The 26,542-nt window shown below is 39.7% G+C and overlaps 1 protein-coding gene across 3 annotated transcripts in view; it reads left to right on the top strand.

Moving 5' to 3' along the window:
* The window catches only part of glis1b (GLIS family zinc finger 1b), a 93,564-nt gene that overhangs the window by 10,544 nt on the left and 56,478 nt on the right, over positions 1–26,542 (top strand). For all 3 annotated transcript variants that reach the window (XM_077584882.1, XM_077584881.1, XM_077584883.1), the window contains exon 3: positions 26,207–26,399. In XM_077584882.1, coding sequence (XP_077441008.1) covers positions 26,207–26,399 — 193 coding nt within the window. The remainder of the gene's footprint in view (positions 1–26,206; positions 26,400–26,542) is intronic.

Genomic DNA, 26,542 nt, shown 5'->3' with positions numbered 1-26,542 from the left:
GTACACTGTAGGTGTTGAAATGTGTTTATATTATTTTAAAAGTGTCTTCCGCTAAGTACTTTTAAAAAAAAAATGTTTTTTTTTTTTAAACAAACAAACAGGCAGACGCGCTTTTAACCACTTGTCAGTACCTAGAAGTACCAGTTATCCAGTCATCTCAAATGTTTCCAGTCTTATCTGAGCAGTAGAGTGCGGTTAACCAAAAGATTCCTCATTCTCGGCCAATCAACAAAGAGAGGGGGGGGGGCAGATACGGTTTTGAATATGTGTCGAAATGTCTCTGGAATAGCATGAGAAAAAAGTGCTGGAGGCCTCAAGTCTAATCAAGAAAAAAGCTGCACAGTTGGCCTGAATTGTGCGTCGTAAAAGATTTATTTTTAGTTCACATCATGCCTAAAAAAAGTGCTTACACAAGCTTTTGCACTACACTTTGCACTGATGAGGGGATCAAGCTGCCAGCGCCTGCGAAATACTCAGACGCGTTTAACCCAGATCGAGACATTTTTACATTCGGACGCTTGCATAGGTGGCAACATTACTCGCAATGCTAAGAAGGAGCACAGATACTTGCGTTAAAAAATATATCATTACTGGAGTCAACCAAATCAGACGATTCTCTTGAGTAAGGCCATGGATGATATATTTGAGCACATACTCTCTTAAAGTACCGGTACCTAAAAAATCGACTTGAATACAGTAACTTCAGAAGTTTCTACATAAAATAATGAAACAATACAAAAAATATAGTCAAAAAAATATTTGTACTTGGTTATCCCCCCGTCCACCCGTCACTGACCGCATGTCTATAGTGGCTGCATGACTCACGCACTTTTCAGACGGCTCCGCGCGCGGCTGGCTTTTGGATTTCCATCCGGCCGGTGCCACTTGCTTTTCTTGGCTCCAAAAGTTGCCGTGTTTCATCAAGGAAGAATCCGAGTGCGGCAGTTGAGACGACGCTGTCATGCAGCTGTCAGTGGTGCCAAGTAACTAAGTACAAATACTTGAGTATTTATTTATTCGGTAGTTTGACTCCTTACATTTGAAAACGCTCGCATCTTTACTTTCCGCTCGTTTTGTCAAAATAGGCTTGTTACTTTTTTTCAACCTCCATGGATAATGATCATACGTTTAAAAAAAAATTGAGAGGGCAAGTTTGATGTTGTCGACTCCAGGAATGATTGTTGGCCAATTGTCATTGGATAATAAAATTAGAATTAAAAAAAGTACTCTAAAAAAAAAAAAAGCAAACAAACTTCAATAATTCAACCAAATATTTTAAGTTTTATTTTAAGAAATAAAAGTTCAAATGGCAATAATTAACATGTCACATTTTTTTCCCAAATTATGATTTTAGCCCCAACAATTTAAACAAGTTCTATTTTTTACAGTGTAGCATCATAGCCTACAAAAGGCGCTTGTTGCCCCACCAAAAGTTTTGCTTCTCCTTTGTGTGCCGGTCCTCTTTTCAAATTGCAACAGTTTTGACTCTCACTCCTCAAATTGACGTCATTCTATCCGACATAAGCTTTTTATATGCCCGCTCATGTTTTTCATGAATCCAACTCCGGTTTCAAGCGAGTGGTCACAAACAAGCCAGCCCAGGTCGTTTTATGCCTTCATTAGAGCAGAAATCTCCAGTTTTATCCTCACTCCTTGTTCACGCTTACTCTCTGCCAGGAAGCTACCACGGGGCAGTGCCCCGCCGGGGGCACGCATTGCCATTGGCTGGCGCTGCCCTGGAGGACCATGAAAAACGCGATATAGTCCAAAAGTACATTTTATATAGTTTATTAGCGCTCGTTAATGGAAACCCAGCGTTGCAGAGGAATGACTTATACCTTATGTGTGCCAAAGGTGAATTAAGTTAATAAAGGCAGCAGACAAAACTAGAGGATGACATTTGTGTACACTCTAAAAACAGTACGATCAAAAGTTACCCAATAATGGATAAAAAATGGACTGGTCCACTTTATGGGTCAATTTGACCCAACTTTGAGTCCAGAAATGGGTCTTTACAACTCAAAAAATTGTAAAGGATCTGACCAATATTTATGAGTATTTTTTATTTTTTTTTTAAACACTCAACAAGACCCAAATAGAGGATCGGTCCATTTTTGACCCATAGTTGGGTTATTTTTTGACCCAATTGTTTTTAAAGTGTAGAGATTATGTACGAATGACGGAGAGCTGACTGAAATATTATGGAATTAATTGGAATGTTGAAACCTGGAATAGAAGACTTTTAAGTTGGAATGATTTGAATCTGTCAGGAAAGTGTGAAATATGGGAATGTTTTGTGATTTGTGAACATGTTGGGATTTGGCTGAATGGTGTTCATAGCCTTGAATCGGCTTAACAGTTTTGAAATTGGAACGGTTGGAATTGATCAGGAAAGGTGGAAGGAGGAGGTAAATGTGCAAAATTTCAGCATTCAATTGGAAATGGAATAATGGAGGTAAATATGTAAAAAGTTTGAAGATGATTGCATTTAGGGGGATTTTACAAAAGTGAGATTTTTGGCCTAAATTAACAGAACAGTTTAAAGTTGAAATGTTTTATTGTTCCGCCCGTCCCTCGTTCCCTCTCCTCCTTGACTAGCATTGTCATAAATTGGGAAACTGGCAAATTCTACAACACAACAAGTTCTCATGCGGAGCAAATATTCCCACACAATAAAAACAACATCACATCATGGGAAATTGCATCTTTCTTATCACCGCATTATCTCCTTGCTCACTGAAAAGCAGCCTTGCCTTTTGAAATGTCTGTGAAAATAACCTCAAGCGATGCGGATCGCAGAGCTGCCAGGGATCTTCCGAACTTTATTAACCTCCGCAGTTTGGGCCTGGTCAGTCTCTCGGCGCCTGGTCATGTCGACGTTCCACTATGATGCTATATTAGCATTAGCTGTACATGGACTCTTAAAAAAAAGCCATTACATTTTAAATATTATAAAGTTTGGCACAAATTTTGATAAAAATATAAAGTATGTACTGAACAGCACTATTATCTTTCCCAGTGAAATGAATGGAAATGCTATTAGACCACAAATATCAAAATAAATACATTGGGGGAAAAAAATAACCCCCAAAATTCTTGAAAAAAACCCAGACATAAATCTCATTAAGTGTTGAAAAACAGTTGTTAGCTTCACCCCCCAAAAAACTAAACAAATAAAAATAAAACAAAAACATGACAAAAATCATTTTAAAATGAGAAAGAAAAAAAATGTAAACAAAACAAGCTAGCTATTTGTTAGAAAAAATAATAATTAATTTTTGGTTGCAACACATGATAATTCATAAAATGGTCATCAGCCGACAAACTTTTCCGTCAATGATCGCCACGTGTCGTCCCTCGGTTTGTTTTCACATTTCCGCTGCTGAATGCGATGCTATTTGTTTGCCCAACTATTGTTTTGCTTTGCGCATTAGCGTTCAAATACACGGCCATATAAGTTGTTTGAAAATACAGAAGGTGTCATTGTTTTGGATTGAATGCTTAATTTGACAGTAAACTTCAACCGGTGGTGGCAATAAGCAGCTTGAAAATAATTCGCTCTTATCTCAAGGTTCTACCTTGTTGAGAAAAAACTGTCCATACAGGACAGTATTCCCAATTCCCAAAGCTACATGTCAGCTGGTTGCCAATTGGAAAGCTGAAGGAATCAAAGATGACGCTGACTTCTCGAGCCCTCTGCTTTGTTTCACCTGCTGGAATCGGAGAAACACAAGCCGCGGGTGAGTTTGTTGCTCCAGCGTTTCCACTGGCAACACGAGAGACATCTGCTCTCCTCTCCTTGCGTTCGCCGGCTTTATACGAGCCACATCAAATTGCAAGCAAAAGGAAGACTGTCCTTTTGGCAGTGTTTTGCTGTCCTCGTAAATGAGCAAATCATTCCTCCGAGCGCTCCCCCCCCGCTCGACTGTTCTCTGATTTACAGCTGCTAAAATTAAAAGTGGCACCCATGTTTCTTTTTTTAAACTCTTTTCGGTTGGGCTGAGCAAAAACAAAAAGAAAATGTGTTAACCCTTACATTACTTACTGTTCAGGTCTGTTTTGACATATGAAAAAAAAAATACCCTAAATGTCACCCTTTACAAAAGTCAGCCAAAATACACCAAAATGAAAACTTTTTAAAATGGCGGTCTTTTGTACAGGTGCGAAAAAGTTTGCTTGCACTGAAGTCAAATTTGACTCGTGTCTACTAGAATACATTTGAGATAGAAAAAGAAAAAAGGGAAATAGACAACATTAGGCTTTCTATCTAAAAAGTATATTCATTTTTATTGCTAGTCACTGTAAAAATGTAATGTAAGGGTTAAACGGATCCGCGTTAGATGGAGCAATAGTTTTAGTATGCATGCTTTACATTCCCCTCAAGACCGAGAAGTCGGCTTGCCTAACGCAAACATGATGTTGGACACTAAAGATCTTAAATGGGAGCTGATTGAGAAAGTGAAAACGTGCGTGTCATTTTAAATACGCTTAATGAATGAACTGCGAGCATTTATGTAAAAGATGAAGACAAATGGTGCCAAAGTTCAACAGAGAAGTCGAATTAGGGAGTTAATACTTTGCAGTCTTTATTTCTTGGCTCGGGGACGACGTTTTGTTGCAACGCTTGTCAGTCACATGATTATTTGTCTTGCCCAAAGAGGACACACAGTCCTTTTGTCTTCTTGGAGTTGTCAGCTCTGATTACAAACACACACTCACACACACACACACACACACACACACTGCTGTTTGTTATTAATTGTACAACAGTTAGTTCCGACCAAGCAATTTGCAACAAAAATAAGCTGGTTGCGGAAGAGTGTAGCGGTTAGCTTTGCTTGTTTGCCGCTAGTTTTAAAAGGTATCCTGGGGAAAGTAGTCGCATTCTGTACTCGAGTAGGCGTGCAATTACTTAAGTAAAACACGACTTTGGTAAAAGTAGAAGTACTCACAGTTCTTATAATTTTTGGGCGTGATGTTAATAACTGTATTTTGGTCAACGCTTGTTTTGATTGGGTGTAATGCCAGTATTGGCCACTTGGTGGCAGCACACTAACAGATAGTGTTAATTTGAAAGAAGAAGAATGAAACAGGAAGTGCTGTACTTCAGCACACCCTATTTTTTTTGTTAAAAATGATTGAATGTCTGCATTTTAAAGTAATGGCTGAATGTTTATTTTATAAAGTACATCTTTGGACATGATTGTTGATGTATATTATTATGATATATTATTATGATAAGTTTGTTAGTTTGGAAAATACTATTTGTTGACTATGACACTTTGAGAGATCGGTACAATATTTTGAGTTATCAAAAACATACCTTCAGAGTATTTGAATCGGTTATTTCTGTATGGCAGATTTAATTTGCTGCGGGTGGGGAGGGGGTGATGGGGGGGGGGTGGTGTTCCTGGAAGTCATTCCCCCGCAATTGATGGGGGAATAACTCTACTACAAAATCCAAACTCATCTCCAACAACTTCTTTCATTTTGAATTAATGTGGCGAAATTGTTAGATCTTCACATAAAAACAACATTGTTTTCACAAACAATCAATTTTGGCATGGCAGGAAATCTGTTGCAGAATCTGTTGCCGATTTAGTCCGAGATGGCTTTCGGCTGTCATTTTGTGTTATTTCGCTTTTCGCCGGACGTTGTTGATTAACTCGGATAAGAAGCCCAATCAGGTCCTTTCAGCTGGTTTGGACCGCCATCTAATTGCGTTGATGGTTAAAATAAATTCGGACGCGTCAAAGCCGTGACGGCCAGGTGCTGAGCACTCGGCCCAGTGCGCTCGAGTCTCGGCCAATTGGAGCAAAAAAAAAAAAAAAGCTCTTCAGAATTTATCTGCAGCCTTTTCCCATGACAAATGATTTTATTGTTCCCTCACAGTTGTTTTTCATTAGATTTGGAGGCTGTGACCATGTGGACTATTGTTGTTCCTTTATTTAGCGTCGATACAGGCACTGGAGACCACATAAAACACACAACGTTCCTTGTGCACAACAAAGCGAAGCTCGGCCAAGTTGACTTATTAACTCTCCCAGAATCGTCTCTCGTCATTTCTGTCAAGCTGCTTTATGAAGCAACATCATTACTAAGTGAACTCCGAAACCCTTTTTAATCTGATTATGCGGCCGCGTCTCATGTACCCGGAACCAGCGGGCGTTTAGTTGCGAGATGAGCGGCAGATGGGAGCGATAGGGCCGAACCCGCCCGCCTGCCCGCCCGCCGTCCTGGCCCTGCACTCTACCTGACCCGCGCTCGCTACATCACAACTAGCGGGCTAATCTTTTGCAAATGCTGCGAGTCTCCATGACCGGGCCCTCGCTGAGACGGCTTAGTCAAAACAGCCCGCCCCCCCACCCGCCCTTCTGCTCCCGAACGCGACCCCCGGCTTAATTGAAAGGCTGACGAAGTAACAAATACCTGCTGCTTGTTGTACAGCATGACACGGGCCGCCGCCTTCCGAGTTTGACAGCGTGTTTTGCCGTTGCGCACACAGACATGCTGTGTTCGAGGCTTCTCACAATTTCTTGCTAAGATGATGCGTGAAGTGCCCAAGTCTGGTGCACACATGAGGATTCTTCAAGTCTTAAACGTTTTGTTGTTGTTGTTGTTGTTGTCACCTCCGATTAGCTCAACACAGACAATGCAGACTTTAAGATTCCTTCCAACTACGGTCTGAAACTATATTTGTTATCAAATCTATTTATTCTTTTACTACTTTATGTCTTAAATCATTGCCCAATAAGATTATCCTGTGGTCTGAGGAGTGTTCAAACTGGATTTGTCGCAAAAACACTGGCCAACAAACAAACAAGAAACATATAAAGATGTTTAAATAGTTTCTGTGTAATTTGGGTTTGCTGAGTCCCAAAAATGACATCCGTTTCTTTGAGTTTGCTCAATATTTTGACAGTTCATCAAATGTACTTTGCTTGTTACTAAAAGTAGCAGGGATGTAACAATAACCGACTTGAATCGGAAAATCGTATTTTGATTTAAAAGATGCGATTGCATCAAACCACATTGAATCGTTCCACTTTGAAATATACCGAGATTCATATCAAATCGACTTTTAATGGCAAAATATACCTACAGTACTGACAAGTTCATTGAAAAATGACAACCAAAAAGTCATTGCATCATACCCTTTCCAAATAAGCCGCACCATATCGAATCGAATCGCGATCCTATGGAGTCGAACTGAATCGAATCGTTGCACTTTCAAATTGACCATTTTTTGCATGCCATCTATCGAAATCTGTATCGGATCCTCTTTTGTGGCGAGATGCACAGCCCTAAAAAGTAGTGTTTGTGCTTTGACGTCACGTGTTTTTGAATTTGTTTACAGCTAATATTGCCTAATCTTCCCCCCAAAAATTCTTGATTTTCACATGAAACATGATTTGCATAAAGAGAAAGTAAAAACTTGCTGCAGAACTTACTCCATTTCTGACAACCCCCCCCCCTTAAGTATCACTGGCTAGTATCGGCAGCCTCGACGAGTACCCAATACCTTAAAATAAGTACGGTGTCAGTCCGATACTGATACTTGATATCCGTACTCGCCCATCCCTAGCGAAAAGTCAGCAGAAAAATAAATAATAGTCAATTAAAGTCCGGGTACCCAAAGTACAGTAACAAAGTATTTGTACTTGATTACTTCCCACCAACGGTAGTAATCCATTTCAAACAAATAAAGCAAGCAAGAAGCCACTCTTGTTCTTAAACGCTCGTACCAACATGGCTGAATTTCACCAGCACTGGCACAGGCGAGCCGCATTTTCTGGACTTTTGTATAAACACAAGCGAATCCTGGCCGCGTTCTCCACATGAAGCTCAAAGTCCAAAAGTTTGGACAAGATCACTTGGCACACCTGACACGCTGAATAAAACATCACGGCTTGTCATCTTTGAGAAATGTCTAAAAGGCCCAAGTGTTTAGCATCAGACAGATGTGGAGCCAAGTTCGTGTTTTCAACGCCGCTCAAATGCTCTCAGCAGTGACTTAAAAAAAGAGGAATAATGTTGGCTTTGAGGGATGCTAATGCGCATACGTGCTGCTTTTCTTATCTCGCCGCTCGGATCTGAAGGCAGGAGTGCAGTCCTGCTGCCAGTATTTGGCTTTTTATTATTATTTGCAAGGGTTTGACAATAATCTGATACGCTGGGAACAATAAATATTCCACACTTTTCCAACGGAGCAGTCATTGTTGTTCAAAGGAAGGGACGTCCAAACGTTTCCCCCAGAAGGCCGCATACATGGAAATGGAGGGATGCGTGCTAAAACCAATCCGTCACACTTTTTTTTTTTATTAACATATTTTTTTAGTTATTTGGAAAACGTGCAACATCACAGCTTTCTCATGATGGTGATTAGGCAAAAAGCTTAGGACTGTGATTCTCAAAGTCCGTAACGGGAACTGCTCGTGGCATGTGGGATCCCTCTAGTGGTATATGAAAGAATTACTCCCTGAGTACAGTTCAGTTGTATTGAACTGCACTAAAAATGCCGATTTGTTTTGTTAACCCACTTGCTATGGATTTTGAGCAGATAGTGTTGCCTACCCAATTTCAACCCAACCCAAGTCACTGGATACATGCTTAAAACTACTGGGGCAAAAATAACCCAACGGTGGTCAAAAATAAGACTGACCTGGTACTTTGGGTCAATCTGACCCAACTTTGGGTTGTCTTGACCCAATTATTTTCAAAAGTAAGACTGACCTGTTACTTTAGGTCAATCTGGCCCAACTTTGGGTTGTTTTGACCCAATTTTGTTCAAAAGTAAGACTGACCTGAACTGCTACTCTGGGTCGATCTGACCCATTTTTTGGTTGTTTTGACCCACGTTTGGTCAAAAATTAGACTGACCTGCTACTTTGGGTCAATCTGACCCAACTTTGGGCTGTGTTGACCCAATCTAGGTCAAAAATAAGACTGACCTGGTACTTTGGGTCAATCTGACCCAACTTTGGGTTGTCTTGACCTAATTATTGTCAAAAGTAAGACTGACCTGTTACTTTAGGTCAATCTGGCCCAACTTTGGGTTGTTTTGACCCAATTTTGGTCAAAACTAAGACTGACCTGAACTGCTACTCTGGGTCAATCTGACCCATTTTTGGGTTGTTTTGACCCACGTTTGGTCAAAAATTAGACTGACCTGCTACTTTGGGTCAATCTGACCCAATTTTGGGCTGTGTTGACCCAATTTTTGCCAAAAGTAAGACTGACCTGACCTGCTACCTTTTGGGTCAATATGACCCATTTTTGGGTGGTTTTGACCCACTTTTGGTCAAAAATTAGACTGACTTGCTACTTTGGGTCAATGTGACCCAACTTTGGGTTGTTTTGACCCAATTTGGGGTTAGGGATGATGATGATGAACACTAAGGCTTACTTAGGCTTTTGTGTTTTTATGTTGGTCATAATGTTGTTAAATGGAGGGCCAAGTATTTTTTGAGGTGTAAAAAGTTTGACGACCACAGTTATGCGCTTGAAAAAAAAAGAAAGAAAGAATGTCAAGCCATATTTTTGGACACCCGTGTTCGAAAGAATTCTGCGTTTTATTCCAGCAATCAAAAGTGAATTGTCTGATTTCTGCAAGGACGCACGTCCAATTCAAGGCATTGAGGCTTTATGAACTATTTAATGTTCTTCCAACCGCAATCCGGCTAAAGTCAACAGGCCTTGATAAAGACGTGTCCTTGATAGCTTTTGCTGCGAATGTAAATGCACAGTTGACCGCATTAGCCAATTTCGTAGTGCCAGACCTGTCATTTGACGAGAAATTATTGCCAGCGCCGGCCACTGTAAAAATGCCAGTCGTCTCGAAGCCTGGAGAGCCGCGAGCCGTGAAGGAGTCCGGCGTTGGCGTGCGCACACGCCGGCTGCCAAGGTACACTTCATTAAGAGCACACACTGAGAAGCGGCGTGTTTATTTTAGGGATGATGTCAAATGGCCGCAATCCATATTTCACATCAAATTGCTTTTAAGAAGGCTTTTCCTACACGCGAGGAAACAAACATTAGCATTTCAAAGCTCTTCGCCTCGAACAAATAAATGAGGAGCAAACCCTTTTATGGTTTTGGAAGGCCATGTTGGAAAAGAGGTCAGGGTTAACATGAATATTTTGTTTATGGTGCCTGACAAATGAATGCCAGGTTATGTGAAAGGCGTGACACTTTAATTTAGCCCCAACGTTCGCAATGCCAAACAACAAACACCAAATAGGCCAAGTGAGCGAGAGTGATTTCTTCATTTTCTGCTTGTTATCATCTGATTTGGCTTGTTCGCACCACGTGTGAGCTCCAGAATTTTTTATTATTATTTTTTTCCTGGAGAGCTCAGTATTGTTCATTCGGTAATTTTACCGATTTGACATGTCATCATCATTGCTCTTTTTTTTTTTTTTATATACATATTTTTTTAATTAATTTTTATTTTGCATGTGCGTGTGAGTGTTTATTCATTAGTTCACCTAAAACCTATGAAAAAATCTTTGCTTCAATTCAATGATCATTGTGCCGCTCCTTCTGGTGTGCATGCCGTGGCCACCTGGGGGCAGTATAATACAGACAAATGGATATAAATGGAGCTGGCTCTCAGTTAGCTGCAGTTATATTAGCCATTTTTGGAGAAGACAAAGAAAAAATGACTGTGAGTATAATTTGATATTGTCTGTCTGCACGAGTTGCGCTGCCTGTATTCAAATCGCCACCACTTAAAAGGTTGAGAGTGATGCTAATCGTTAACTTGTCTATGGTATTTGGAAATGTTTGTTAGCGTTAAGCTAAACAGATTATGTGATTGTTTGAAGTTCTTTTTGTTTTTTATGTGTAGTAAACTCCAACCGGAGTGGCCATGAGCAGCTAAAGCCTTTTTTTTTTTTATACAAAGAAGAATAAACTCATAATTCAAGGTGCAAGTGCAAAAGCATTTTATTTAAGGCACAAGGTGTCATCAATTACTTGTGTCTTTTTTTGTTGTTGCTATTTGTGGCCGTGTTCTATTTCCATCCCCCCCAAAGGTTTACTGAGCTGCATACGAAGCACTTTTGATTGCCCCTTCGCACTCGCCATGCTTCTTTCCCTTTGACGGGATTTTGCGCGGTTATTTGGTCAAACGCTTTCAAACATCCACATTTTTCCGCATCCTATTGTGAATACCCCAAGTGTGTTCGCCCCCGATCCGCAGCGTGTCGCACGTGATGGGATCTTGAAATATTTTGTGTCCTGCGTCGGCCGTAAAAGCCCGAGCCGCCTCGCACAGCCGGCTGCAAAATCATAACAAAGGGAATCTTATTACAACCATTAAATAAGAGACGGCAAAACACAGGAGGGCCCTTCACGCCCGCATATCTAAAATGCTTACGCTGTGAGAATATATTTGCCCATAAAGCTCTTTGATGGTGGCCCTGTCTGTGTAAATAGCGCTATATTGACCTCCTACCGCACAAGAATGAATGTGTTTCCATAGGTGTCACTTGGTACCATTTGGGGGGTTTTAACGAGGCCCCGCTGTGCTTTAGTGTCGGGACTGCGGGAGCTCGCGAGTCCTGCCATCCCGACTCAGGCCAAGAGTGCGGCCAACAACGGGCTCATCTGAAGGGTAAAAAGGGATGGAGAGTGTCGGGCTGTTCGCAGGTCTCGGCGCGACCGAAGCATTTTGTGAATAAAGAGGTTTGTGAACTTCATATGACAGTGGTTTCGAAATAAATGGTTCAAAACAGCATAGGTTCAAGAGGTATTAACCTCATTTTGCCCTAAAATTGCGCAGGTAAAAGCAAGACTCCACAGAGTTGCTTAGGTTCATTAAGCCAACTGTTGGGAAATAAAAAAAACTAGAAAAAAAAGGTTGCGGCGGGATAAACTAAAATTACCGTAATTTCCCCAAAACTTGTACAGGTTCAAATAAGACGAGCTTGTGTAAATTCCTCAAAAGATGCAGCGGTAAAAACAATCTAACGTGAATCCCCCCAGAGTTGTCCAGGTATATGATGACATTTAAAAAAAAAAAGAAAAGAATAAATAAATAAAGACTGTGCAGGTTAAAATAAGTAAATTGTCAATATATTTAAACTGCTGTAAAAAACACACACACACACACACACACAAAAAAACTAAAATAACACAGGTTAAAATATTTTTATTTTATTTTTGCTTTGCATAAATTTAAATAAAATGACCATAATTACCCCAAAATTTGCAAGCATAATCCCAACAAATTGTTCTGGTTAAAAACACCATTACCGTAATTTCCCCAAATGTTGTGTAGGTAATAACAAACCTAATGTAAAAAAAAAAAAAAACACAAATTGTGCAGATTAAACTAAGACTACCATAAGAGCACCAAAAATGACAGAGGTTAAAATAAGACTACCGTAAAATGCCCTAAAGTTGAGCAGGTTAAAACAACACTGTTGTTGTGCAAATTACAAGAGTTGATGTAATCTAATAATAGGTCAGGGTCGGTGTTGAAAGACGTCCGAGTTCACCCCTGCTGTCATATCCTCAAACAGCAACCTTTTTTTTCGGGCGCAGTCAACCTCACATGATCCTCGCAAGCTAATATTCATAGCAGGAACTGTGACCAAGTAGTTTAACGGAAAAAGGAAACGTAAAAAGTTCAAGCTGTTATGCATGCTTTGGGGGGGATCAGTTTCAAAGATAAGATCTGCTTGTTTTTGCTGATGTAACAAAGAAGTAGGAAGTGAAATCGGATTCCCCCCTTTCCGTTCTCAAAACATCTGGTTTTTGGCCCGCTTTTTAAACAACAAGCTTCCCCTCTAAGAATTAACTTAATGCTGCGTTCATCCTGCGTAGGTTATTATTATTATTATTTTAAACATTGCGTCAGTCATTGAATTAACTGCAATTTCTTCAACCGTTCACTCGAATCATCCACGTTAAGATCTGGATGATTTCTTGATGCTAATTTTAGTTAGCTGGTCTATGCTGTTACGTGTTAGCAATAAACTTTCAATAGAGAATATTATTATGGTTTGGTGAAACAATTTGGTTACTTGATAATCGCATTGTGACGAATTTCATTGTGACCTAAACATTTTCTCCATGATACCTGGTAGAAATGAGCTGCTAGCTAGCTTGAGGCTAAAATTAGCTTTGTTGTGCTAGCGTAAATTCACTAGCTCACGTGTTAGCACCTGTTTTAGGCGCTCTTTTCGTTTTTGCTTGTTTGATAGTGAAGGCCAGTCTGCTTCTCTTAACATGGTACTATTATGTCAAAATGATGAGACATTTATTATAAACTTTTATCAAACAAAGCTAAATGATTATTATGTGACTAAAACTGTACAAGAACGGTCACATATCGAGATATCTAAAACGTGACTAAGACTAATAAGCAAATCTAAAATGTAACTAAGACTAACAAGCAAACAAAGACTAAAACTAAAATGGCTGCCAGTCTTGATGTCTAAATGTTTGGAGGTCAAACCCCATCAATGTTTTTCATATGGTCTCGATTGTGGATCTCCACCTACGCATACGGATCTGGAACGCATCCCCCGACAATAAACGGGAGTCGACTGTATACGGTAATTGCTGCGAATTGGTCACTCGTTTTACAGAAGTCCGCTTGTCAAATTGCAAGCGTCGTCGAACGCTAATGCGCCGTGATCCTCCTCGCGTCTTCAGTACCAACATACTCTCATGTTCTGCGGTTGTGTTTGGCCGCCGCTGTCATTTCGCAAGAATTTCCCCGCACATCTGTGTTCAATCGGATTCTCTCACAACTTGGGCTTTGCGCGTAAATATTGGGTGACGGCTGAAGAAGACTGAAGGCGCACTGTGAGTTTTGCACTGACAGCTTCTCAGACCGCGGCGAACGGGCCCCCGATGCAGGGATCGACTCCGGGCAGAATGATGCATGTCAGACTCGGAGAAGACGTTTCTCCGATGTGAGAGGATTCTTATGGCGGAACCTCCAAGGTCGCGCTTGATTCATTCCAAAATAATTTTCCCATAGGAAGTCATGCAAATGAGCCATTGTAATAAATCAAAAGATGGCACAAAATGAAAGTGACTGTAAGGATTAAACAGAAATAAACACGACGTGTAATTACTGAAGATACTCATAGTGGCATTTCATAAAAGTAATTAAACTACCTAAAATTCTAATGAGAAAGGTCTTTGTTTTTCAAACTCATTCACATTCAGCCATTTTCACTGGAGCAACCCCCTTCACTCCTGGCTGTTTTACTGGATTTTGAGTGATTTTGCAAGTCCCACAGAAGATTATGAAAGAAAGAAAGATTAGAGTCTCTTCTTTAATTGGGGACAAAAAGGTAGATTTGTATCTGTTTTGCAGCAATTAGCATTAGAATATAGCTTAAGTTTCATCATTATTCACAGACCCGTTGAAAACAATGGCAAAAAGAGTTTGTTGCAACATGGCCCTGGTTGATCTCTTATACTCTGCTGCCACCTGCTGGCTATGTTTTGTTGTTGTAATAACTACCATTGCTTTGAGCCACCTCTTCATATCAGAAGCTGCATCAAATCCTCCTTCTGTATGTATAAAAAAAAAAAACATACAAATTTACACGTATTTACACGTTTTTTTGGTTTGAATGAGTTTTTAATATCATACATGAGATTTCTGCATTTATTTTAAATAAATTTTATTTCGTTGTTTCAGGACACGCGTACAGTATAAGGAGGGTCGAACCGTTGTTTTGTAGTTTATTTTATTTTATTGCACAACCGTGACCTATTTTTTTTAATCTTGCAGTCAACAGCCACTCCATAAATTTAAATGTAAAACTAATACTAAAACTAATAACAAGTAAACTACAATGAAGCATTTTCAAAAAAGATAGAACCTAAAAAAAAACGGCTCCAAAAACTCATTTAAAATGACTGAATTCAAAAAAACAACATACAAATTTACACGTATTTACACGTTTTTTTTGGTTTGAATGAGTTTTTAATATCATACATGAGATTTCTGCATTTATTTTAAATAAATTTTATTTCGTTGTTTCAGGACACGCGTACAGTATAAGGAGGGTCGAACCGTTGTTTTGTAGTTTATTTTATTTTATTGCACAACCGTGACCTATTTTTTTTTAATCTTGCAGTCAACAGCCACTCCATAAATTTAAATGTAAAACTAATACTAAAACTAATAACAAGTAAACTACAATGAAGCATTTTCAAAAAAGATAGAACCTAAAAAAAAACGGCTCCAAAAACTCATTTAAAATGACTGAATTTAAAAAAACAAAAATCAAAACCAAATAAAATCGAACTATAATAAAATATATATCACCGTCTTTATTTTTTAAATTTTTCTGCGACCTTCCACTCGCGCTGCTTTCAGCCACGTCGCTCGGTGTTCGACGAGCCTTACGCTCCATTAGTCATGTGACCAGAAGGATACTGTAGCAACCTTTAAAAAAAAAAAAAAAAAGGATTTTGTCAGAAATCAAAGGTCCAACTGAGAAATTCAAAGTCAGATGGCACGAGTGGCCTTCCATCCAAGTATTGAAAAAGCGCTTCAAAGTCGCCATTTCATAAAATCCGCTCCACAAATTCAAAATTCCTGATTCCTGGCGGTATCCACTCGTGCCAGAACATGAATTGATAACGACTGGTCTTGTTAATGGCTGCATGTCGGATCCCGAGACTTCTTTACGAGCGTCTATCCGGGCTCGGCCGTAGCAGGAAATGCTGTTGGGAAGCCGACCAGCTTCGCATGCTCATCGCTCTTTAAAAGCCCGTGACATCATTCGGCTCCTATTTTACTGCCGCCTCCGCGTACAGAGCAGCCTCTCTTCTGACTTTGAAGCCCTTCTTGATTCCAAGCTGAAGTCTGGCCTGGTTCTGGAGCCGAGTTGCTCGCCGGACGTTTTCGACATGATGTACTTCCCGGTGGAAGAATCTTAAGCAATTTCTGATGTCACCACTAGTAAACAACTACTGTAATGCCTTGAGATATGAGGAGTTGTTGTTCTGCAAATTTTTACTTGACTTGATATCTACGATAGCAAAGCTGTATGGCGGCACTGAATTCACTTAATTCATTCATTGCCATTGACGGCTATAGACGTCAAAAATTCATTTGAACTATTTCTGTTAATTTGACCTTTTTTTCCCCACTTTTGTTAACAAGAGTATGAAAACCTAGAATTTTTTTAATTGTACATTTAGAACAGATATCAAATTTGTGATTAATCGTGAGTTAACTATTGAAGTCATGCGATTAATTACAATTAAAAAATTTAATCGTCTAATTTTTTAATCATCTTTTCTTTTTTTTTATTAGGGGCGTCAGGCGATTACAATTTTTTATTGTAATTAATCACATGACTTCACTAGTTAACACGAATTTGATATCTGTTCTAATTGTACAATATATTTTTTCTAGGTTTTTAGACTCTTGTTAACAAATGCGGGGGGGAAAAAGTGTGAAACTAATAGAAATAGTTCAAATGAATTTTTGACGTCTATAGCCGTCAATGGCAGTGAATGAGTTAAAAAAAAAAACTAACAATACTTAGAGGCATGTATTCTTTATCCTCTGCAAAGAACACATTTTGTTTACAAATCTAATGACAGTATCTTTAAAAGGTGTCCAGCCAAGAGTATCATGTCAAACATTCCGCGGCCACTCAGAGCCCCTTTTGTGTCCACTTATGGGATGTGGTTTGGCTGATGGCAAAACGCTTTGTGATTGTGTCTGATTAATCTTGGCAGCTTCTCGGTTTCTGCAAAAAAAATGCTGTTTTGATAGTAATTGTCCGAATGGCGGCCTTTGCTGTGGTTTGCGGACGGTGCAGATTGTAAAATAATCTCCATTTTTGTGATTACAATAATCATCTTGTTTTTATTGCCGCTTTTTTTGCGCAAGTACAGTAAAGCCCCACTATTGCTGCAAATAAAGGGTGGGGGGGGGATGGTTAAACGCAAGCCACCGATGCCTTCTTTCTCATTCATACTTGCTGCCGGATGACTTTGGAAATTTTATCTTTCATATTCGCCGTTAATTTGAGGTTATGTTTTGGTCAAGGGACCATGAGAAAAATGGAGAAAGTTAAGACGCCTGCTTGAGAGTGGCTAAAATCAACCAGAACAAATTGATTTTGATCCCCATGGAGCTTCTCATGTCTGCCGCTTCCAGTAATCAAAGACAAACTCCCGGCATTTTTGCGCACGTATAATCATTTAATCGAGGTAGCCCCCCCCCCCCCCCTCCTCCGCACCTGCTTTCAAAAAGCGCTTTCTCTCTGGACGTTGTTATTTTTCATTTACTTGTGCCCCCGAGGTTTTTCAATCGTACATCCATTACAAAGCCAACAAATAAGTTCCGGACCTCTTTTTGCCGCAGACACAAATACAGACACGAGTTATGAAATTCAGAGAAGCCGGGAAGGGCTTTGGACCTTAATACGCAACATCTGTAGCGGACAAGTGACCCTCTCTGACGCTGTCGCACTCTTGTAGCCGCTGGATGAAAGCAGGCCGAGGAGCAGAAGTACAATTACACAAAGTGGCATTTCTGTCCTCCATAAATATGGGAGTTTTGCAATACGGAAAAAAAGAGAGAGAAATAGTTCTAAATGAGAAGTTTAATCTGAATCAGAATAATCTGTATCGGCCAAGTATGTTGTAAAAATGTTGTCAAAATGAGTGCGTTAAATTTGAGTTAATGTAAAGTTCCTTTAACGTCATTGATAACCGCCGCATCTAAAATGCAAGGCAACAGGAAAGGCAAGTGACCTGGAGTGACAGTGGTGGTTAGTTCTTTCAAAATAAAACCGGAAATGGATGGAAAAAATAAGAGCAACACAGGCCCGCTTACTGCGGCTTGTCAAGTTGTATGTTACAATTTAAAAAATGTGCAGAACAGCATTTGCCATCAGCCATGAATTCAAACAAGTCAAGTAGTGCTTGCCACCACGGAGAACCTGGGTTCGAATCACGATTGGACCACATTTGAGTACATTCGATGGTTAGATACCAATTGACTATGACATAACAAAATGGATTATCATTTCACCGAAATGAAGGTGGCAATGGTTCGATTCCCACCTTAGACGGATCGCAAGTTTTCTTTTTGTTCATCTATCATTTAACTACAATAAAAAATGTGTTATTTCCACATAATTTGTCTTTTAATTTACTTCATAAGCACATGCATTCAAATCTTAGCATTTAGCTTTTCAGCATTCCCACCCAATTTCTGGAGAAATTGCACTTTGTCTAGTTATTATGATGATGATGATGATGACGATGAGCCATTTATGTGCTGACTGTTGTGAATTGCGGAGCCAAAGTGGGAACGTTTGAGGTGTCGCATTCGATTTCCAGATGCATTTGTCTTGCGGTTTTGGCAGCTTGTTGCACTTCAGGTACAGATGTTTGCATCAAACCCATGACATCCCCTTTCCCCAAAAAGTGGGGGCACTTGTGATCACCCCCCCCCCCCCCTTCCCCCTTCCTCTCTTTTCCTTTTCCTCTCCTCAAAAGCACCTATCCATCAGCACATCTGCTTTTCATTTCGACCGTACGTCTCCAAACGCTCGGACGCTTTAAACGCCAACACAAGCGCTTTCGCTCCAGCACTTAACACGATTCTTTGGCGACTTAAAAGGCAGCGGGGAGAATTATTGAAAATGAAGTGTCGCAGTAAGGTAAAAAAAAAAAAAAAAGAAGAAAAGATTACCAGCAATTACACGCAATAATAGCGTCCAGGCAGCGAGCTGATGTGATGGAGGCCTGCTGTTGTCTGCGCGTAGAATAAAGACGCCGCAAAAAGTTGAAGGAGACAGCAACTTATGGAATCGGATTTACTCCACATGTTGTTGTCCTACTAGTACGCCAAATTGATTCCTGTGCGCTAGCACTTGGACCTTAAGATTGATATCAAATGCATGAAACGCTTTATGCTTGCACTAGTACGCTCTGTTCCTACTATTAAGACAATTTGCCACACTAGTAGAAGAACTAGGATTTGTACACGTTGTTGTCCTACTAGTATGCCAAACATGCCTTAGTGTACTAGTACACTTTTTGTTGTCACTATTAAGATAATTCAGTACTACTAGTACAAATAGGGCATACTAGTAGAATGACGGTCTTACTAGTAAATTGAACCTTACCAGTAATCTACTAGACCCAACTAGAAGGATTGTGTCACACTAGTAGCATTTTAAATCCTTTTAGGATTTGTACATGTTGTTGTCCTACTAGTATGCCAAACATGCCTTAGTGTACTAGTACACTTTTTGTTGTCACTATTAAGATAATTCAGTACTACTAGTACAAATAGGGCATACTAGTAGAATGACGGTCTTACTAGTAAATTGAACCTTACCAGTAATCTACTAGACCCAACTAGAAGGATTGTGTCACACTAGTAGCATTTTAAATCCTTTTAGGATTTGTACATGTTGTTGTCCTACTAGTATGCCAAACATGCCTTAGTGTACTAGTACACTTTTTGTTGTCACTATTAAGATAATTCAGTACTACTAGTACAAATAGGGCATACTAGTAGAATGACGGTCTTACTAGTAAATTGAACCTTACCAGTAATCTACTAGACCCAACTAGAAGGATTGTGTCACACTAGTAGCATTTTAAATCCTTTTAGGATTTGTACATGTTGTTGTCCTACTAGTATGCCAAACATGCCTTAGTGTACTAGTACACTTTTTGTTGTCACTATTAAGATAATTCAGTACTACTAGTACAAATAGGGCATACTAGTAGAATGACGGTCTTACTAGTAAATTGAACCTTACCAGTATTCTACTAGACCCAACTAGAAGGATTGTGTCACACTAGTAGCATTTTAAATCCTACTAGCAGCACCAAAATGGGAACTAGTATATCGTAGTGTGCATATAAATATAGTCGTACTAGTAGGAATTATGACAGAAATGTAGTAGTGATACAGTCCTTTTACTAGTGTCTATATTTGTAGAGTAAACAAGTACAGTTGTCGGACTTTGGCGTACTAGTATAACGACGACATGATACTAGTGAAAATAGAGCCTCGAGTGTAATTGAATTATTAATTTATTTTTGAAGAGAGCATGTCACATGACACATGAGTACTGTTTTTTTTTCTTCTTTTTTTCCTCCTCTTGAGTACTATTTTTAATGCGGCTTATTTAAGTCACACTCATTCGTTTCTTCTTCTTTCTTTTTCTTTTTTTTTTTTAAGCTTTCAGGTTTTATTTTGTGCACCGCGATGCGCGTAACGCCCATTCGCTCTTTCCACTCTCAGTCATTGATGCATCAGACTTTTCATCAGCCGTGTGGGCTCGCGTTCCCAAAGGATTGGGGCCAAAAGGAAGTATGACAAATTGATGACATCAGAGCAGGCTTACTTTATGGTCGGAGGATTGTATTTTTTTCCCCCCTCCCTAATAAAAAAAGAATTATACATTCCTCAAAACAGCTCCTCAAATAACCAAACGGAGTTTGGAATGACATTAGTTAATGGATTTGCATGCAGCGGAGCGGTTCAACTTTAGAACATGTTACATACAGCACATGATATGCGGAACAGGACTTCCTGCGCTATATTATACCACATATCTAATCTTGTCTATATAAATAGTCTATTTAAGCTAAATTGTATTTTATTGCATACAAATTATCTTGCATGAAATATAAAACATAATAAAAGAGAATGTAAAGAAGCGAATGACATAGAAGAACCGTACGTGTTGTCGGATTCATGTATTGTGCACCGTATGGTGTAGATCGGTGGGTGTCAAAGATACAACCCGCGGGCCAGATTCGGCCCATCGCGGGGTCTAATGTGGCCTGTGAGGACAGAATACAAACGGCAGTTTTTCACTCAAATTAACTGTTGCTTATTTTGTCCAGTGGCGCACTGATGACCACTTGATAACATTCTGAAATTTGGCTGTTTCTCAGGATTTAATGCAAAAATTTGGCGCAAATCTGTTGTTACTCATCACTTATTAGGCAACGGAAATACTGGTCTGGCACACTTAAGATCAAATTTGTGGAAAAGTGGGCCCTTAATTATACTGAAACCCCTGGTGTTATAAAGTGCTATTAACATTTATGTGTTGGATGTGTGCCTTTAACTCTTTGACTGCCAAAAACGTTAAATAACGTTTAGTAAAATCCTATGGAGGAGTGCCAAAGACGTTAAAAGACGTTTTTTTTTAAAACAGAGGTGAAACTAACCATTTTCTATTGTTGATTACTGAAAAACGGAATAAGGTAGAAACAAACTTTTTTTTCTGATGAAAGATGAGAGTCCAATCTTTCATTTGGTAGTATGTGTGTTTCCATAGTCCAAACACAACATTTTCTGTGGACCTTGAAAGATCAGTCAAAATGCTTTAAATCGGCTGGCACCCACGGCATCCCTTTTCTGAAAACGTCTGGCAGTCAAAGAGTTAAGGGGCGTGGCTTGGTGAGTGACATCATGAGCTGGAGTCATGGTGGCTGGTTCATTTGCGTGTGAGTGTCATTTGGGGGCCCAAAATTTCCAAAAGTCCAAAAATGTTACACAGTTTAAGTCACTAGTTGGCTAAACTGTTTTTATAGTGAAATTTGTACTCGTGGAGCCACCCATACCTAAGGAAAAATAATAATAAAATCGGACATGTAGTAAGTCCTCCTCGGTAGTAGATGGCGCTATACTGCAGCAGTTTGACACATCAGCAAATCATCATCCACGTCGGAAAAAAAGGTCCTCGTTCACAATTTTTTGTTATGTTAAATGAAATTTAACATCTCATCATCGGTCTGAATAAAAAGAGTATTGAACATCCCTTTTTTATATATTATATAAAAGTGAATTCTATTTCCAGAACTGCTTTTATTGTTATTGATAAGAACGTGAATCCACTTTTGAGCGCGTGCGCTTGATGCTTCTCCAGAGTGTTGCTCGCTCTGTGTGCAATTACACGAGAGAGGAGGCAGAGCGAGCAACACGTGAGGACATTTATGGAGAGGAAGATTCCACTTAAAACGTAGCGAGTATTATTAGACATCGCTGTTATCAACAGCGGCTGTTTCTCACCTCCGTTCTTTTCGGGGTTTTGTTCTTTGCGGAAGGGGGAGGCGAACGCTCGAAAACAATAGAAGCCTTCTTTTTTTCCTTCTTCTTCTTCGTTAGTGATGCTGACATCAGTGGCTGCTTGGGACGATGAGCCAACACATGTGTGTTGAATTTGCACCAGGTGTCTCTTGACAGTGTCCTGCCTCTGTTTTCCTCCAATGTCTGTCTGCAATTTTGGTCCTTCAGCTCGCACTCTTGTACGATTTTTCTCATAAGAAGCAACGGGCTTCTTCTGTGGTCCTCGTTTGCGCCCAGACGAACCACCTTTAGCTGTTTCACTGTATTGATACTTTTTTTTTTTTCCCCCTCCAATGCGCTTTGAGAGACGAGTAATGCGAGCGCTTTACGGTGGCAGTGAACTTAACTCCAGTCACTTCACAGCAAGCAGCAGTTTTGTCAGATTGTAAACGATTCTTCAAAAAACGAGACTTCAAGCTGTTTATTGCCACTCCCAGTTGAAGTTTACTGTCAAACTAAACAGGAAACAGAAAAGTACACACCGTGTATTTAAAACAATCACTCTCAACTTTGCTTTAGCTCAGTTTGTTTAGCTTAATGCTAACAAACGATGCTAACCATCATAGATGGCTGAATAGCATCTGTTTTGCGATCTTATGGCCCTTTAAAGGACAGTGTATTATTTAGCGCCATCTAGTGGTGAACTAATAGTTCATTTCTTTTAAAATACCCCAAAATAAGTTCTATCACGTCAATGTTTTATGCAATCGTAAATCTAGCAATCGCTAATTATATTACAGGAGGCTGAGATGTTTGTCCGCCATCTTTCTGCTACGGCTACCCAAAGGATAAGAACTTTGCGAGCGTAGTTAGCCTTTATTCAGGCTGCTCAGCCACGCCACAAGCTTTTTTTTCCAATCTGTTGGGCTCCACTGACTTAACCGAGGCCGCAAAGCTTCCTCGGCGGCGGCAACTTCACGCCGCCATCCCTCGATGCTCCGGTTGGCTTCGGCCTCCCGACCGAAGCGAGCGAGCGCGCGACGCTCATTGAAATACCGAACGCTCAATTACCACGGCTCGTTCGATCCAAAGTGAATTTACTTCTGGGTCCCATCCAAGCCGCCATATGTTTGAGCGGCGCCGTTTCTCCAGCATAACCGATTCTGTAAGCGAGGCCGTAAATCAGCGCAGACCGAACGTCGCGCAGCGGGGGCGCTCGGGAACTTCATCACGAAACACGCTTCACGTCCTCGCAATGGGACTTTTACTACATGACGCATAGGAAATATGAGGGGAGTAAATCAACATGCCTTTCACCAAAGCAACGTGTCCGCCTCGCTGACATAAAACAAGCTCTAATTCCAACAAAAGATGATTTGATAAGCTTTTAGACTACTCCAATTTTTTTATTGAAGCAATTGTAATTGCGTTGAATTGCCTTAACAGCCGAGTCTCCTCTTTTCGTTGCATTTCTTTGAGCTCCAGTAGGTCAATGCAGATATGAGATTTTTTTTTTTTTTTTGTCCAATCAGATTTCAACCTCTATGTGTTGCCATGCAAATCTATTCTGCCCCAAACCTTTAGAATTAGTCGTGCTGGCTAATGTAACTTTAACTATATTAGCAATGGGTCTGTTATTTTCAACAATCAGTTTTTTAATTCACCTCCGGTGATGACGTCAGAAATTTTCCATCCTCTGATTGGTTGGTCAGAGCAAAACTGTTCGACAAATGAAACAATGTCCGAAGCGATCTGCACATTGTAATGGATTTAATAATCTGCTTTTCCGGTGACCATGATGTGTTTTATTTAGGGGTGTCAAAATGAGTGCGTTAATTTTGAGTTAAAGTACCTTTAACGCCACAATTTTTTTTTATACGCGTGAATAATAACCGCCCGTTACTTGGAAAGCCTGTACTGGGGGAATTCCAGTCGCATTGCATCAGACACGTCTACGTCAAAATTGAGCAGTAATACATTTAATAATAATGCATACATTTGTGGAGACTGGGGTCAAATTGCATTTTACAATTTTAAAAATGTGCAGAACTTCACAAGTTACTTCATGTTAAAGATTAGATAGCTCTTAATAAAAAAAACAAAATGCACTGAGCTTTCACCAATGTCTTACAAATGCAATTATGCCATCTAGTGGCAGAAAAATGACCTCAACACAAATCAATATCAATAGTTCGTTTTTTTTGTTTGTTTTTACAGTACAGTACTTTTTTTTAAAATTTCAACGCAATTTTATGATTTATTATGAAATTACTGTATCAATGACTAAGATCCAGCCATATTTCTATTATTTAACGTTTTTTCCACTTTTATGATAACACGAGTATGAAATTTGAAAAATATTTTATTGTACATTTAGAACATATAAAATTTGCAATTGATCGTGAGTTAACGTACCGAAAATTCTGTAATTTCTTGAAACAAAATAGTGTTCAGTGGGGAAAAAATTCCGTTTTTATTTACCCAAATATTTAAAAAAAAAAAAGACATTTTTAGAGCTCAGAATCTAATATTGGCCCAGCGGTATGACAGTTTCGGTTGTAAATGTAAATGTAAAACAGAAGCTTTCTTGTGCGTTTGTTGGCTCTCTCACATGAAGAGTTGTCGGAGCGACTTGCTTATGACCCGCGTGCGGCGTGCGCCGACCACGTCGGCGACATCTTTTTTTTCTTTTTTTCTTTTTCTTCTTGAGAACGTCGGTGACATCTTGAGAAGAAAATGCTGTTGCGAAATTGAGTTAGGCAAGCGGGAACAGGGGACACGTGGCGTCCGCTGTTCCAAGTGGTGGCACGGGGATATTGGCTTACCTTCTGTAAACATTTCCTCATAGTGTTTTCATCATGTTGACTCCAGCACTATGCGTCTCCTCGCCTACTAGTGCGCTAAAAGCGCGTTTTCTCATTCAAATCCTCAGGCTTGACTGCTACGATGACGCATCGGCGTAAATGAGGATGGAAATGCGTTAGAGTGGGGAAAAAAAAAAAAGGGAGATTCATTGAGTAACCAACACTGTCCCATGTGTTTCCCACGCCAACTGATTATTTGCAGATGGGATTCACATAATAGAAGTTATTAATGATTTGGGGGGTTTGGAAAAATCCCGCCATCAATCATTTATTGGATAGTCAATTGGACAAAAAAAAAAAACGAATGATTTACCTAACAAGTGCATACAGGATCAAGTAATGGCATTACTGTATTTGTACAAAATGACTTATTACATTGCCCTTGGCTGAATTGCTTTTCCCGACGCATGTAATTTGAGTTTCTTTCAGTTGCACCAACATTAATATTTGATATTATTTCGCTTTGCCGTTACTCTGCCTGTCACCAGTCGGGTTTTTTCGCCAAATGGTACCCAATATTTCAGCGGTTATGCTCTTCGTGCATCGTTTGACTTCCAAGACGACATGTAGTTCTTCTTCAGTTCCTTCCAAATGCCTTTCCATTCTCGTCTTCATAATTCCGACACCTGTTGACGGCTTTCTGCTGCTTTCTGGCAGGCACATGTCCGGCACTATATTTTTCACATTTGAATTGGCATGTGGTTGAAAATAAATGCAGTACAATATAAAAATCTGTGAAATTAGACTTTATTATGAAGAAATAGCACCCTAAACAAACATAGGTGTTTATTGGTTCCACTGAATATCAGAACTTTTTTTTGTTTTTGTTAATTTTTTTTCAGAGAAAAATACTATGATGAGAATAAAGCTGTATCTTGGAAATTCACTTGTTAAAATAACTTAAGTGGTTAAATTTTGATGTAAATACTGTCATATTGCAGCTTATAATTCAGGCAAAATTTTTGTCCAAGTTTTTTTGAAAATAAAACGTTTTTTTAAATTACATTAAATTAAATTCTGCTATTATTCTCTGCATTTCTTACTTTTTTATTTTTTTGTCTAAACTTGTTCTGTTGGACTGCGTTTCATATCAAATACCAAATATCAGTCACAATACAAACCACCACAGAGGGAGTATTTCAAACTCCTTTGTTGCCCAGAAAAAAAAATGCATACAGATCTACTATCCAAGCAGCTGAAAAAAAAAAAAAAAAAAAAAAACTATTATGAGGGTAACAAAGTTGAACAACCGCTAACGTTAGCATTTCTGTTACGCCGCCGCTACTCTGCTTTGCAGGTAACAGCGGCTACTGCTTGGAAAAGAATGGCGACGCTGAGCTGGGGGGCACCCAGGGCACCATGATGCCATGTGGGCAGAGTTTGCCGCTGCCCTTGGGGGGCCACCCTGGGGGGCTTTACCCACAGAGCCTCCAATGTGACAGTCCTGCGCCTGATCTTCTTCTGCAGAACAGCCCTCACCAGGACGCCAGGTAAACCCTCACTCCCATTACTCTTTTTGTCATGGATAGATAGATACTGTAGATAGATAGAATGCACAATAATTGTCATATTTTTCTCATATTGTCTGTTCAAACAAACAGGAAATAGTGCCTCTGAACAGCCCTCCATAATA

Source organism: Vanacampus margaritifer, chromosome 13 (assembly GCF_051991255.1).
Source record: "Vanacampus margaritifer isolate UIUO_Vmar chromosome 13, RoL_Vmar_1.0, whole genome shotgun sequence".
NCBI classification, from domain to species: domain Eukaryota; kingdom Metazoa; phylum Chordata; class Actinopteri; order Syngnathiformes; family Syngnathidae; genus Vanacampus; species Vanacampus margaritifer.
Note: the sequence above shows the minus strand (reverse complement) of the source record. Positions and strands in the feature narration are given on the sequence as shown.